General features: G+C 42.0%; 2 protein-coding genes and 1 long non-coding RNA gene across 13 annotated transcripts in view; 2 read left to right on the top strand and 1 right to left on the bottom strand.

Moving 5' to 3' along the window:
* LOC310743925 (uncharacterized protein) overlaps positions 1 to 14,123 on the top strand; it is a 797,205-nt gene that overhangs the window by 440,439 nt on the left and 342,643 nt on the right. The window lies entirely within an intron of this gene.
* The window catches only part of CNTN1 (contactin 1), a 163,240-nt gene that overhangs the window by 39,566 nt on the left and 109,551 nt on the right, over positions 1 to 14,123 (bottom strand). For all 10 annotated transcript variants that reach the window (XM_083574433.1, XM_083574437.1, XM_083574430.1 and 7 more), the window contains 5 exons: positions 13,628 to 13,660; positions 12,712 to 12,747; positions 5,876 to 6,002; positions 3,435 to 3,613; positions 186 to 281 (listed from right to left, as the gene is read on the bottom strand). In XM_083574433.1, coding sequence (XP_083430559.1) covers positions 186 to 281; positions 3,435 to 3,613; positions 5,876 to 6,002; positions 12,712 to 12,747; positions 13,628 to 13,660 — 471 coding nt within the window. The remainder of the gene's footprint in view (positions 1 to 185; positions 282 to 3,434; positions 3,614 to 5,875; positions 6,003 to 12,711; positions 12,748 to 13,627; positions 13,661 to 14,123) is intronic.
* LOC310744041 overlaps positions 12,965 to 14,123 on the top strand; it is a 352,149-nt gene continuing 350,990 nt past the window's right edge. Inside the window, exon 1 of the long non-coding RNA XR_014539374.1 lies at positions 12,965 to 13,055. This is a non-coding gene — a long non-coding RNA (uncharacterized lncRNA). The remainder of the gene's footprint in view (positions 13,056 to 14,123) is intronic.

Below are 14,123 nucleotides of genomic sequence, written 5' to 3'. Positions count from 1 at the left end.
CTCTCTCTAAGGAACTAAAAAAAAAGTAAAAGTCAAGCAGCGAGGTTGATCTGTGCTTCTCTTATTACAGGCTTTAAGCAGCTTATGTAGCTTATACCATCATATTCAAAGTTAGGAATTTTGTAATCATATTAGTTTCTATCCTGTTCTTCCAATGAAAGCTGAAAAAATGTGGATTTAATTACCTGGATAATGAGGTGGAGGGTCACAGAGAAGGACAGCCCCAACGCCTTCCCGCACTTTTACCGCATGCCTCTCTTCAGGAGTAAATGGATATAAATCTATGCAAGACAATGTGCATGTATTATATAATTGTATTATATAATATGCAGCTGAAACTGCAGGTATAAACTCACCAAAGATGTGAAGTAGACATTTACAAAATAAGCATATATTCATTGGTAATTTACCACAAATTTTTCCACAAAAAAGAGTATGGTGGGTGTACAAGCCTTTATTCTATCATTCCATGGTGTGACAAAAAGGGTAGGCATCAATTGTTAAAGGATTATTATTTTTATCTGCGTTCTATCATAGACAATGGAGAATGAATACAGGTGCAAGGCTACCTACTTGGAATCAATATTTTCAAATCAGGAGTTTTCCTTTGGAACTGCTGGGGCCAAGATGCACACATAAACATGAGACAGCTTAGGAAAAAAACAATGAAAGCTCGCATAAAGCTATCTGTCTCAGAAAACTTAAAGTTGTTTGCAAAATGCCAACAACATAGATTATTTGCATGGCCAGTTATATGAATAGCATATAAGGCTCCTGGAACTATTAAGACACCCTAGGTATCTGCCTAGGGAAGTTCTTATAGAAGTATTGGACTGTATTGGGACACTCATGCAAAGTTGTAGAACCAGCAATGATGAGGGGGAAAGCAGGCAAGCAAAATGTAGCTGAAGAATTCATTGGGTCTAGTGTTGGTCTGAGGTGCAAGTGGAAAAACAAAGAAGAAGAAGTCCATCAGAACCTGGGTCTCAGAATTCACTGAAAGTTCACCTTGGAAATGGCAAGGTGAATTTCAGATCCCAGGCAGAGACTTACAGGTTGACATGGGAATGTATAGTTGGGCTGATTCCCTAGGCTAAGTTAGTCATAGATTCAGGCACAGTACATGAACAGGAGCTGTAAGGCTCAGGTGTTACCCTATACAGCAACTTTACCTTGGTCCAATGGATTTTTCTACAATATATGATGCTACGAATAACACTTAACAACAACCCTGTATTTAATAAATTCTCTGAACATTATTCCAACATTTCATTCATATTAAACTTTTGGGGTGCGGGTGGGGTGACTTATCATCGTTGGAAGGTGAGCTTGCAAAAATCTGCACAGTACATGTGACAGACAAATCTTCGAGCTATGGTAATTTTTTGCAAATGTTACAGACCTATTTGAAAGCAGTACTACCCCCCCAGCCTGATTTTATTTTAGTAATAATAAATGCCAAAGGGTATGTGTGCCTGCTTTAACAGCAACAGCGGGGATTACACTCATCTTTGGATTCTGATGAGCAAAAAACCGCTTTCATTCAAAAGTGGAGATGATAAACCTCTCAATACGAAAAATGTATTTTGAAACATTGTTTAATGCTATCCTCTCTTGAAGAGGATAAGCTTATGTTCTCATCTTTAAAGTGAATAATAAATAGACCATGATCCCATTTTTAGAAGTTATTAAATTATGCATCTATTTTATGTACTTGATCAACACAATTTCAAAATTCGCTGAGACAACATATCAGCACTTATCACGGAGTATACCAGTGTAATGATTCAAGCCATGATATGGGAGGCAATGGACTCTCATATTACATGCAGATGTGCTGTCATAGATGTGTCAATGGAACAAAAGAGGGCATGAATTCCAACGAGTTCTTTCCTTCACATAACAGATAATTCATTTAATAAAATTATTCAGGAAGAATAATTTCTTTTTGGGGGTGGGGGGGGAGGCTTACGTATATACATATTAAATACTAAACTCACAGTCTGTACTGGAGAGAAGACCAAAGCATACGATGGGAATTATAGATTTTGCCCTAAAGTCCTAAAAGGCAGCATATTTCACACTAAGTTAATGTGTAATGAAAAATGGGTATTATTTCTGTTCGGGAATCAAGTACTGCTATTAGTCCTGTATAGTTTCATCCTTTCTCCAAAGCTGAACAACACTGAATGTGCAGAAAATGTTTGCATAAGGTTCTCTTATAATGACAGAAGTGTCCTCAGCAGGATTTCCTATCCAGGGTCAAGGATTAGAGATCTATCTTTAGCATATAGTGATGTGAACATTTTGACCTTCATTTAAACCTCTTGGCATCTCTGATTCAGCCACTTCCCCCTGAGTTCTCCGTCCTGTCCAATAACATTTCACATATTTAGGTTGCAATCCTAATCACATTTACCTGAGAGTAAACTCAATTGAATTCAATAGGATTTACTTCTGAGCATACAGGGTTAGGAATGTAGCCTAAAATACCCAAACTAGTTTTATCCTCTATAAGGTATGTGGGGTGTGTTATGTCAATATGTCTGTACTTCAAGCTGTTGCATTGTTGTTAAAATGTCAGACATGACACATTATGGGACAACATAAGGCAAACCAAAAGAGAGAGAATTTCCTACCCCCAAAGTGCTTACAGTATTCACAATGCAACTATTTTCTTGTAAACCACTCTGTTGCATTTTTATTGGTGTTGTATGTCTGTTTTAATTGATTCATTTTATTGGGAACTGCCTTCAGCAGCATAAGGCACAGCTCATTTGCTTGCGCCATCTTGTTAACTAAATAGATTTGTGTCTGTTTTCTTGCTGTGACGCATTTGTACTTTGGATGACGGAGAACAATCTCTTAGATCAGAGTTTCTCAAACAGTGTCAGAACAGCACTCCATAAGATATATTCTCTCTCGTTCTCTGTATTGGTTGGTAACTAAAATCATGCGGGTTTGACAAGTACCTCAAGTTTTAACAACCCTGAAAAAGATGGTTGTCTCATTGGCTCTCATTACTATCAGCCAATATATTGTAAAAAAAGGGGGGAAAGGGGACTTCTCTTTGTTCAGTTCAGGGCTTGCCAATGTGGCAGCCACAGGTGTACATGTACCTGCAGAGGACTTCCCTGGGACCTAAATGGTTCCCTGTCCCAACCCCTCCTCCGCTGAAATTTAGGCTTGAAAGAAGCATTCTGTTGTAGCCAACAGGGTTGTGGCTACAGTGTATGTGTTGCCTATGAACAGCCTCCCCAAGCTAGAAGTTTAAAGACCTACACTCCTTGCACTCAGGGGCTAAAAACACAAACAATGAGAAACACTAAGGAACCCAACCTCCACCAGAAGAATACTGCCCCATTTAACTGCTCAGGGTTCAGAGTGAACAAGTCAGCTATGTAATCCATATTAAAAAGGTAAACATTTCTTACATCCAAAGTTTAGAGATGCTTCCCGGCTCCTTATAGTTCCATGTACATTGTATGCTAGGCAAACGTACTTTCCTTCATCCCTTGATTTCTCAGGATTGTTGATTTCCAGGTTACCTCCCACCATACTGTGGTGCTCCTTTGCTGTTTTAATATCAATATCCCAGTTGTTACGTTGCCACCTATTGAGAGAGAAGGTATTTTATCACACACTAAAAGTAACAATATAATAACCTGCACTTTTCTATTAGCACACAAAAAGTCCTTCCAGATGGACAAATGTATTCCTTCTCAGAACTTGTGTCAGTAGTGATTATGGAACTCTTTCAGCCTGTAGCAGCCCCAGTTTTCAGTTAGCCCACGGCAACTTTCAGCAGGTTTCTGCCAGCATGGTGAATATAAGATGCTGAATTTAGTATGGTTAGGGTCTTGATGCTCTTGAAACTATATTAAAACCAAGATTCTTTGTAATTGGCATGTACACAACCAGCTTACTCTGTGGCTCAAAGGCAGCAAAAGGCTAAATGAAAACTGTGTCTCTCAGATGCTTAAACACTCATGCTTGACCTAGTATTTTGTAGTGCCTTGTGTGCTCTCTCTTATACAGCTGTGTGTGAGAAATATATGTAAATAGTTCACTTTGACCACCAGAGGGAGTGCCCACGCTTTTTTATATCCAATATCTCTAGCACAGCAAGCAAATTAGGGGCAAGGAATCTACGGCCCTCCATCAGGGCCAAGATGAGACTTGTAGTGTCTCTCAGGGAAGGCTCTGAATGAATGTTAAGTTTTCTCTCTCACACACGATGCAGAGGAAGATAGTTTTGAAAAATAAATAAAATGCACGCAACAGCTGCATTTGTATTGGACAAGCTGGAACAAGTCCCAGCAAGGTATCATGCTCAAGCAATCCCCTCTCCTTCCAGACAGTTGGGAAGAGGACTTTAGCTTCACATTAATAGAATCCCAGCTTGTTGTTATGCTTGAACCAGAGACCCTGGTTTAAAACAAAACTCGGGTAAGTTTCATAACAAACCAACTTCAAACCATGGGCTGTGCGAATCTGACCTGTTCAATTAACCAAAGCCTGTTGGAATCCAGGATCCCTGGTTCAAATGTAACAACAACACAGTGATCCTCAAAAGTGAACCTAAATGGTGCTGAAGTCCTTCTTCTGGCTGTTCAGAAGGAGAGGAGAATGTGTGAGACTGATGCTTTGTTTGAACTTATTCCAGCTCACCCAGATAGAGCTAAATTGTGGTTTAGCACTGTGTGTGAATATAACTATTGACTTGTACAGAAAATTAGAAGTGGGGGAGGCAAACTCTTACAGGAATAAGCACAATTCTACCTTTCTAGGGTGGGGGGGTGCGGGTGGCACTGTGAGTTAAACCACAGAGCCTAGGACTTGCTGATCAGAAGGTCAGCGGTTCGAATCCCCGCAACGGGGTGAGCTCCCATTGCTCGGTCCCAGCTCCTGCCAACATAGCAGTTCGAAAGCACGTCAAAGTGCAAGTAGATAAATAGGTACTGCTCCGGCAGGGAGGTAAACAGCGTTTCCATGTGCTGCTCTGGTTCGCCAGAAGCGGCTTAGTCATGCTGGCCACATGACCCGGAAGCTGTACTCCGGCTCCCTCGGCCAATAAAGTGAGATGAGCACCGCAACCCCAGAGTTGGTCATGACTGGACCTAATGGTCAGGGGTCCCCTTTACCCTTTACCTTTCTAAGGAATCCTGGTGGAAGAAACTTCTGAGCATACATTACTAAATTGTTCTCTGAACGTATGACTGCTATACTCCCTCATGCTTTTTTACTTCATTACTGTAGTTATTATGCAACAGAATGTTAAAATATCACTTAACATTCCTTTCTATCCCTCACAGTCTAGCCTCGTAGGGGGCTATGCCTGATGGGACTTGTAGTCCAAAGTATCTGTAGGGAACCAGGCTGGTGAAGACTGATCTAGCCACTGAAATCAGGTGAAATACAAATATCTTACAGCACTTGCGGCATCACTCAAGATTTTGATACATCTCCTGGAACTAACATAAGCCGATTCTGATCAAACTGACATTCAGTTGTGAGGTAGAGCTAAACTGAGTAGTACAGTTTAAGTTTGAATAAGTTTTACACCTGTGGATGATGAACTAATCAGAGAGCAATGAGATAAACAGGCTATGGATTTAAAACTACTCTTCACATATAGATTCATGCACACTAACAGCATTTCTCATAGGCAAAGTACTTTATCGACTTCTTCTCATTCACCTCCACACTTACTCTGTGGTTGCTATTACTCCTGTAAGGAACTGAATGGTTCTGAATTGTCCAGAGCTACCATAGTCACCCACTGCAGTTGCATTTTCCAGACCAAAATTTCCAAGATGGAAGTGAATAGCAACTCCTATACATTAGTACAAGTTAAGACTTCAACATATGTTACTTGTAAGTGGGAGCGGGGACTCCTCTGGCTCTGCAGTTCATTGAAACTCTTCCTTCTGGAGATTCTTCTGGGTAGACTGTATCAATGGGCTGTTCTTCAAAAATTGGTCCATACCCCTTTTGCTCATCTGAAAATATATGGCAAGTCAATTATAACCACCCTTTGAAAATATTTATTTACTGCATGTTGAGAATGCAGAGTTAAAATGACTACAAACCATTTTAGTAAGTCTGCATAGTAAGTACAACATCAACAGTTTAAATGCTACAGCTTCCCCTTTCACTACTACAATTATATCTTGTCCATATACCTATCATCGGGGGGGGGGGGTCGGGGGGGGACCCTGTGAACTAGTTGCAATTTCCCTTAAGGCCACCGGCTCTCCTGCCAACTGGTGCCAAAGCTAGTGGAAGAGTTTATGACTTGTGCATCTGTCTATTTGGAAGATACAGACGGATGAAATCTCCTCTGCAGTCCAGCAAATAGCCACCAGATGGTGATGACATCTGATGTCCTCTGGCTTGGGCCATTATATTCAGCAAAGCTCAAGTTGAAAGGTTAGCTTCGTTAGCTGTCTGCATAGTTACCCACCACATGTTGCAACTAAACTGTGATTTGATTTTTCTGCTACCTTGCTTTTCAGGATAGTGGTGTCTACTCAGAACTCAATCCTGAAACCCACGTTTAAAATTAGAGCACAGCGAATGAATGAGTAAAAACAAAACAAAAGAACATATGCAAATGGCCTTGCTTCACTTTCAGATAACCTCACCTTCACAATAATGAAGGTTCCACCCATTTGAAGGTCCAAAACATCATCTTGAATTGACCCTGAAAGTGAATTTGCTAGTCCCTGAAGTTACACTACCACTCCTAGGACTCTGTTCCAGTTTACAGTCTGGCTGCCACAGTGCCACACTTTGAATCAGCTGCAATTTTCAGCTGCTTTTCAGGGGCAGCCCCCGGTATGACGTACTGCAGGAATCCAGCCTGGACATTACTGGAGAACCGATAATTTTGCAGTTTTGTAACTCTGTATGTATGTGAAGATTACTGTGCTTTACCACTGAAATGGTTCTTCTTCAACAGCAGCAAAAATGTAGAAATTTTTAAAAAGATTAGTCTTGTGCTGGGTAATTAAGCTTTACTTCACTCTCTGCAATTGAGGGCCTTGAGGATTCAACTACAATAGTATTTCTAGCTTCCTGCTTAGAAAAGGAGAATTTTATTCTTTGCATATTTTTGTTTTGCATTACAAAATGTAGCTGGGTTACAATTTAAATATGAGAGGTTCTTGTGGGGAAAGAAGGATGTCTTGAAACAACAACAACAACACAACACAACACAACACTGTCAGCTGCTTTTTAACCATGTAAGGAAAAAGAAACGAGGACCTGAATCTTTTCCCAAGTTGGCATAAAAACAACTGGGGGTGGGTTTTGGAAGAAAAGTAGTAGAAAGTTTTTTTTTAAAAAAGCACACTCATCTGGACTTATGAAAACAGAATCATGGAACTACATATAATATATAGTTCTGTCCTTTCTAATCTAGCACATCTCTATCTGGGCTGTACCCCAGTAGGTGACAGCTCACAAAATAGCTCCTCAAAATACCGGTATATTTCTGGTAGAGCAGAAACTCAAAGTTAATCCAGTCTATGCCTGTAGATTAAAAGGCTCCTGCTTCTTGGGAGGAAAGTAATGACAAACCTAGACAGCATCTTAAAAAGCAGAGACATCACCTTGCCAACAAAGGTTCGAATAGTTAAAGCTATGGTTTTCCCAGTAGTGATGTATGGAAGTGAGAGCTGGACCATAAAGAAGGCTGATCACCGAAGAATTGATGCTTTTGAATTATGGTGCTGGAGGAGACTATTGAGAGTCCCATGGACTGCAAGAAGATCAAACCTCTCCATTCTTAAGGAAATCAGCCCTGAGTGCTCACTGGAAGGACAGATCCTGAAGCTGAGGCTCCAATACTTTGGCCATCTCATGAGAAGAGAAGGCTCCCTGGAAAAGACCCTGATGTTGGGAAAGATTGAGGGCACAAGGAGAAGGGGACGACAGAGGACGAGATAGTTGGACAGTGTTGTTGAAGCTACCAGCATGAGTTTGACCAAACTGAGGGAGGCAGTGGAAGACAGGAGTGCCTAGTGTGCTCTGGTCCATGGGGTCACGAAGAGTCGGACACAACTAAACGACTAAACAACAACAACAACATGCCTGTAGATAGATAGATGATATAGATAGATGATAGATAATAACCTTGTTTCCTCCCCAGTGAAATGCACTTTTCGTGGTTAGTACCACAGAAACACTGCTGTTATGCCTGTAAGTTCCGTTCAGCTTACATGTACATGCAATGTAAGCTGTGAAAAGAAATTCTAGCACAATCTTCACCTCACTACCTATAGGGGCAAACTATAATAAACTTCCTAGGAACTGCCCAGATCAACACAAGCTCAAAAAAGTGATTATTTGCTGCTCTATTTTCTGTTTCTTACCCAGCAGCTGGATTTTCTCCTTGTGCATGTATAGCAAGCAGGGCAATGTTCCCTGGATTTGGCCATTTTCTGGCTGCTTTTTTTGCACTACTTCTAGCAGCGATTAGGCATATAGTAGCCTTGGGGAAGAAATACTGGTAACTGGAGAAAGAGGAGTGCTTTCGCTAACAGTTCCGCTTTGGCTGAAAAAGGATCTAGCTATTTGTTGTTGTTGGCATCTGTCTGCCACGGGAAACAATGGAGTGTGCCTCCGGAGCAGTGGCGTAGCATGGGGGGTGCAGGGGGGGCCACCGCACCGGGCGCAATCTGGGGGATAGGGTTAGGGGGCACAAATCCATGGGTTAGGGGGCGCAAATCCATGGGTTAGGGGGCGCAAATTACTTGCCTTGCCCCGGGTGCTGACAACCCACGTTACGCCACTGCTCCAGAGGTGAGGTCAAACTGCTGGAGAATCACAGCATTGCCTCACCAACATCAGTCTGCCCACAGCTAGCCAGTCAGCCCCCACCTGCCTGCCTTTGTCCTTACTATCAGTTTCTTCCTCTTTAGTCTCAGTGTTGCTCTTGTAGAAGTCAGCATGGAGGCAGGGGAGAGGAAAACCAGGTTTGCCTGTCACTGGCTATGATTCCACTTGCTGTTTGGGCTTCATGTGTTCCACCCCAACAGTCCCAATGGGTGCCATAACTTTGTTATGATTGGTGGATTGCATTCTACTTTAGGAAATTTGTCAACAGCATATAAAAGAGAGGTGAGGAACTTCTTTGAGCATTCTAAAATGGCAGGTGTACCATATTTCTCCATGTATAAGACTAGGTTTTTCTCCTAAAAAATAATGTCAAAAATTAGGGGGCATCTTATACATGGATACATCTCCCCCCATTTTCTTAAATCTGAGTCCCCCCCCTTATACATGGGGGCATCTTATAGATGGAAAAATACGGTACTATTTCAAGCAAATGGTGGGAGCACCTCATTTTGTGTATGGATTTGTTTTAGTACTAAAAAGGGTTCACACCAGATCTTTGTACTGAGAAGCTTCTAAGCCTTTATAAAAGCTGGAGTAAGATTATATAAAAGACTGAAATAGATATATTTTTGTTACAAATAATTCCCATAGCCTGTGGCACCCCTCCCAAGCTGTGATCACAGTATAGCATTTAAATAATTTGGTTACTCACTTCTCCTTATTTTCCCTACTCCTTTCCTTCACAATAATATATCTATCAGAGAATGTGAAGCTGGTTGGTAACTAATAGCTTTGTACCCCAGACAGCACTTCCTGGGCTGCATAAAGAGGATCTTTCAACTGAATCTTGCCTCCCTTTGGACACTACATGCCAGTGATTAAGAAGATGTTTTCACTTGAAATGAGGCAGCACTTAAATTAGGTCACCTTAATTGAATGAATACAAATGATGTTCTGAGAAACCGTTTCCATTTTTTTTAAAAAAATTATTTTCATCCGCTCTTTATTTATATTAGCCACTGCACAGAAATCAATTTGTTTCAGTAATTTTATTTTATGAGACCAATTATATCCAACATTATAAGAGTAAATGCACCACTCAGGAGGCTTACAACAGATACACATCTTATTTTCATAAAGACAGTACCCAACAATTAAGGAGTCGGGGGGAAAAGACAGAGTCACTGGTTTTAAAAGCATCACTGTAGACTTCATAAAGTAAAAAAGCAGCCAGGTCTCTAATAACAGTGAAAAGCACCGAGATAAGAGGTTGCTTGCACTTCACAGGACAAAGTATTCCACAATTTGAGTGCAGCCACTGAGATGGCCCTCCATCTCTCATCTCACTAAAACTTATTTTTATTTATTTAGAAACTTCTCTGAGGAGTGTGCATAATGAAATCAATAAGATGACACATGCTTTAACCCTAGGTGGGACACAGAGGAGGACCTCACATGCTGATCTGAAGGTTATGGGAAGATGTAATCCCTATGATATCTTTGCCCTAAGCTGTCTGGGGCTTTGAAGCAACCAGTGCAGCTGTCACAGCCGAAAACAAAATGGAAAATTAACAGATTTTAAAGTTTCAAAAAGATCAGCAGGAGACGGCCACTGGCAGCGGCGGAGGAAGGCTCTCGGGCACCTGGTGCAGCATGCCCAGGGAGGGGGCAAACCGCCCATAGGAGCGGGGCAGGGTGCGGTGCCCATGGGGGTGGGATGCCTGGCTCCCTTAGGGATGGAACGGGGGACACGGTGTCCTGTGTCATCCCTATGTGTGCTGCAGTGTGCCCTGTCCGTATGGGTGCTGAGCACCTCATGCAGTGCTTTCCCGTGCCATCCCTAGGGATGAGACAGGGCGCACAGTGCCCATAGGGACAGGGTATGCAGTGGGGCCTCAGCCGCCCTACAGCTGGGGGGGGAGGCAGCAGGCGGATAGCGTGGAGCCTGCGGGTGCTGAGATGTGTGGCTCATGTGCATTGCAGTCCCCGTGGTGACTAGTGCTGTCCACCATTTTGTCACCCCCCTGACCCCCTGGGGCGGACCGCACCCCATGCACCCCCCTTCATATGCCCCTGGCCACTGGTGTAGGCCCTTCTCAGCAATGGGTCCCCATTTGTGAAATGCTCTACCTGGTGTAGTGTCTCTGGAATAACTTTAAAACATTTCTGTTTACCGGGGCATTTGATGGCTAAAAGATACTGTCCCTGGCAACCTTGAACTACTTAGAAGTAAGGGTAAGGAACCAGGATGCCCACCTCCAAACTCTCAATGGTTCCTCCGTTTTTGCAAAAACTGATGCCAATTAGAATTTAAGCATATCCTCGTTGTTGCTTCTAAAAGAACCAAACACCTGGCTTTGGCAGACTTACAGGAATAAAAGAGAATATTCCAGTGTTTGGGAATATGGTTACAATTTAACAGACAGCATTATTTGCTATCCTTTAACTTTGGCAGGTGCCGTATTTGCTTCCAGGGGGTATTCATGCAAAATACAGCAGCACTGGTAGGATACAATGGACATATATAATCACATAGTCTTTATATTTAGAGGCAATAATGTTTCATTCTTGCAAGCTGTGAATGTCGCCACATGTTATGTGCTTTGTGACAAAAATAGATAAAAATTCCAACCTCCATTTTACAATATCTATTTCCAAAGCAGTTGCCTTAGAAAAACTCCACACAGAATATATATTTGAAATATCAGTACATGTTCTTTTCATAAAGCAGATATTGCTCTATTCCAGGGGAGGGCAGAAGATAGATTTGGATCTATTAGTAAGAGCTCTAAGAGATTTGAAGTATATCAACAGGATTTCTGACTCTCAGTCATTCAATAATAGCAGGAACAAAATTACTCCAATCATACTCTAATCATGCGGCATACCTGTCACCTGACCCGTTTTAAGCAGGGCATCCTGGAATCACAGAAGCCAATTCTGGTTTCTGTTTGAATTTGAGAGCTTGAGAGTTCTGCTGCTCCTCCTGATCCTTAGTCCTTCTGTGCTGGACTAAGCTAACCCATGGCTTGTCTTAATACAGGTATGAAGAACTGGATATAGCCATAAATGACAGATTGTTATTTTCCCAGATCCCTTATGGACCATATTTGACATGTGGGCAGAGCCATGCACCGGCCAATCACCAGACATCACAATGATATCTGGTGGGGTTTTTTTTGTTTTTTTTGGCTGCAGGGGTCTTCAGGAGCCCCTTTCAAATCACTGGACAAGATGGAACTTTGGCAACTGTCAATCTCCAGTAGCATCTTTCAAAGCACTATCTTACCCAGTGCTTTTTTCAAGGCTTTGCAGCTATTCCCAATTGGCAGTGTGGCAGCATATGCAAAACACATTTTGCCTGTGCCTTATATTTATATCTGCTCCACATATTGCATTATATATGACATCAGGTAGCATGTAAGCTGTAGAATTCTGTATTCTTGAGTCAGGGTGACACACATGCTTCTTCTTTCAGAGGACAGTAAATACTCAGGGCAGAATTCAACTAAGTTGTGTTCATGGAATGAGATTCTGTTTAATGTTCCCTGACAATTTTGGAAAATAGACAGTATCACTATTGTACCTATTTTTCTTGTTTCTGTATTTTTTGTTTCTAGTTTCATTGGCTATCTCTTAATTTCTGTTCTATTATTATTGCAAGCCACTTTGAGAACCATTATAGCTGAAGAGCAGCATACAAATATTTTAAATAAATCAACTATGTACACCAATTTATGTGGATCGTTTGTAGTTTGGTGGTGCATAAGCCTTACGGTTATTTATTCAAGAATATACTTTCATACTCTTTTTATTCCTTAGTCTTGTTTTCAACTTAAGCAGAACTTTTGAAGAGTAGCAGCTTACCTCTTACAAAGACTTTACTTCCATGGATGTCACGTACTGCAAGCAAAGTTGAAAGAGACAATTATTTCCCAAAAGGGTTTATGAAGCTTTCTTCATGAGAACTATTATTACATTAAAAAATGCCAAGAATGGTCTGCAGGAATGCAATGATTACTGTGTGATTTGGCAGTTGGTTCTATACTGAGTCGGTTCTATACTAAGGGATATGGGTGGCGCTGTGGGTTAAACCACAGAGCCTAGGACTTGCCGATCAGAAGGTTGGCGGTTCGAATCCCTGCAACGGGGTGAGCTCCCACTGCTCGGTCCCTGCTCCTGCCAACCTAGCAGTTCGAAAGCACGTCAAAGTGCAAGTAGATAAATAGGTACCGCTCCAGCAGGAAGGTAAACGGCGTTTCCATGTGCTGCTCTGGTTCGAGATGAGCGCTGCAACCCCTGAGTCGGACACGACTGGACCTAATGGTCAGGGGTCCCTTTACCTTTACTCTATACTAACTATTACTCAAATGCTAGGACCTTCCAAGATACTATCTGTGCATTTTCAGACATTTCTAGAGCTAGGCAATTATTGTTTTTAAATTCAGAAAGGGATTCCATGGGTGCAGATCAGGGCCAGCCCAAGACATTTTGGCACCTGAGGTGAACCACAAAATGGTGCCCCCTCCCTGCCAGGGAAGAAGGAGTGAGTGAAGATCAGGAACAAGAGGGGAATAAAGATCTGCACCGGGATCCGCTGCCCCTGTGGATCTCACTTGCCTCACCTTGCCTCATGGGTGGGCCAGGTGCAGATATAAAAGGAGACCAGTTCTGTTACTGAGATCTTGACATAATTTTTGTCCCTCTGGTGGCTCAGGGTCATGCACATGCATCAATCTCTGCAGAAGCAAACCAAGAAATTCCTGCTTGTCATGTTACTCACCGGGAGTTCCTGCAGCACTCGAGCACCTCAGGCCTATTTTCAATGAAAGAAGAGTAAATGCTGAGTAACTTAAAATCAAATACTGTCTTTATTTTAAAAAAAGGAGTAGGGATAAAGTTATCTGACTGCTTTAATTTTCTCTTGCAATGGGGCAAGAGGGAGAAGGGATGGGAAGCATCAGAAAGAGACATGGTTTCTCCATGGCCTGCAAAAGCAGCAGTCAGTCCTACCGTTTTCAGTAGTACTAACTCCAACGGTTGACTGTGCATAGGACTGCAGCCTAAATTCTTAGCCAGGCATAGGCAAACTCGGCCCTCCAGATAATTTGGGACTACAATTCCCACCACCCCTAGCAAACAAGACCAGTGGTCAGGGATGATGGGAATTGTGGTCCCAAAACATCTGGAGGGCCAAGTTTGCCTATGCCTGTTCTAAGCACAGGTATGGTTCTCAAATCCAAATATTGTTTCATTCAACCACAATTTTTGGCTGAGAT

The sequence above is a fragment of the Podarcis filfolensis genome (assembly GCF_964270895.1).
Source record: "Podarcis filfolensis genome assembly, chromosome: 10".
Taxonomy (NCBI): Eukaryota; Metazoa; Chordata; class Lepidosauria; order Squamata; family Lacertidae; genus Podarcis; species Podarcis filfolensis.
This window is presented reverse-complemented; position numbering and strand designations above follow the sequence as displayed.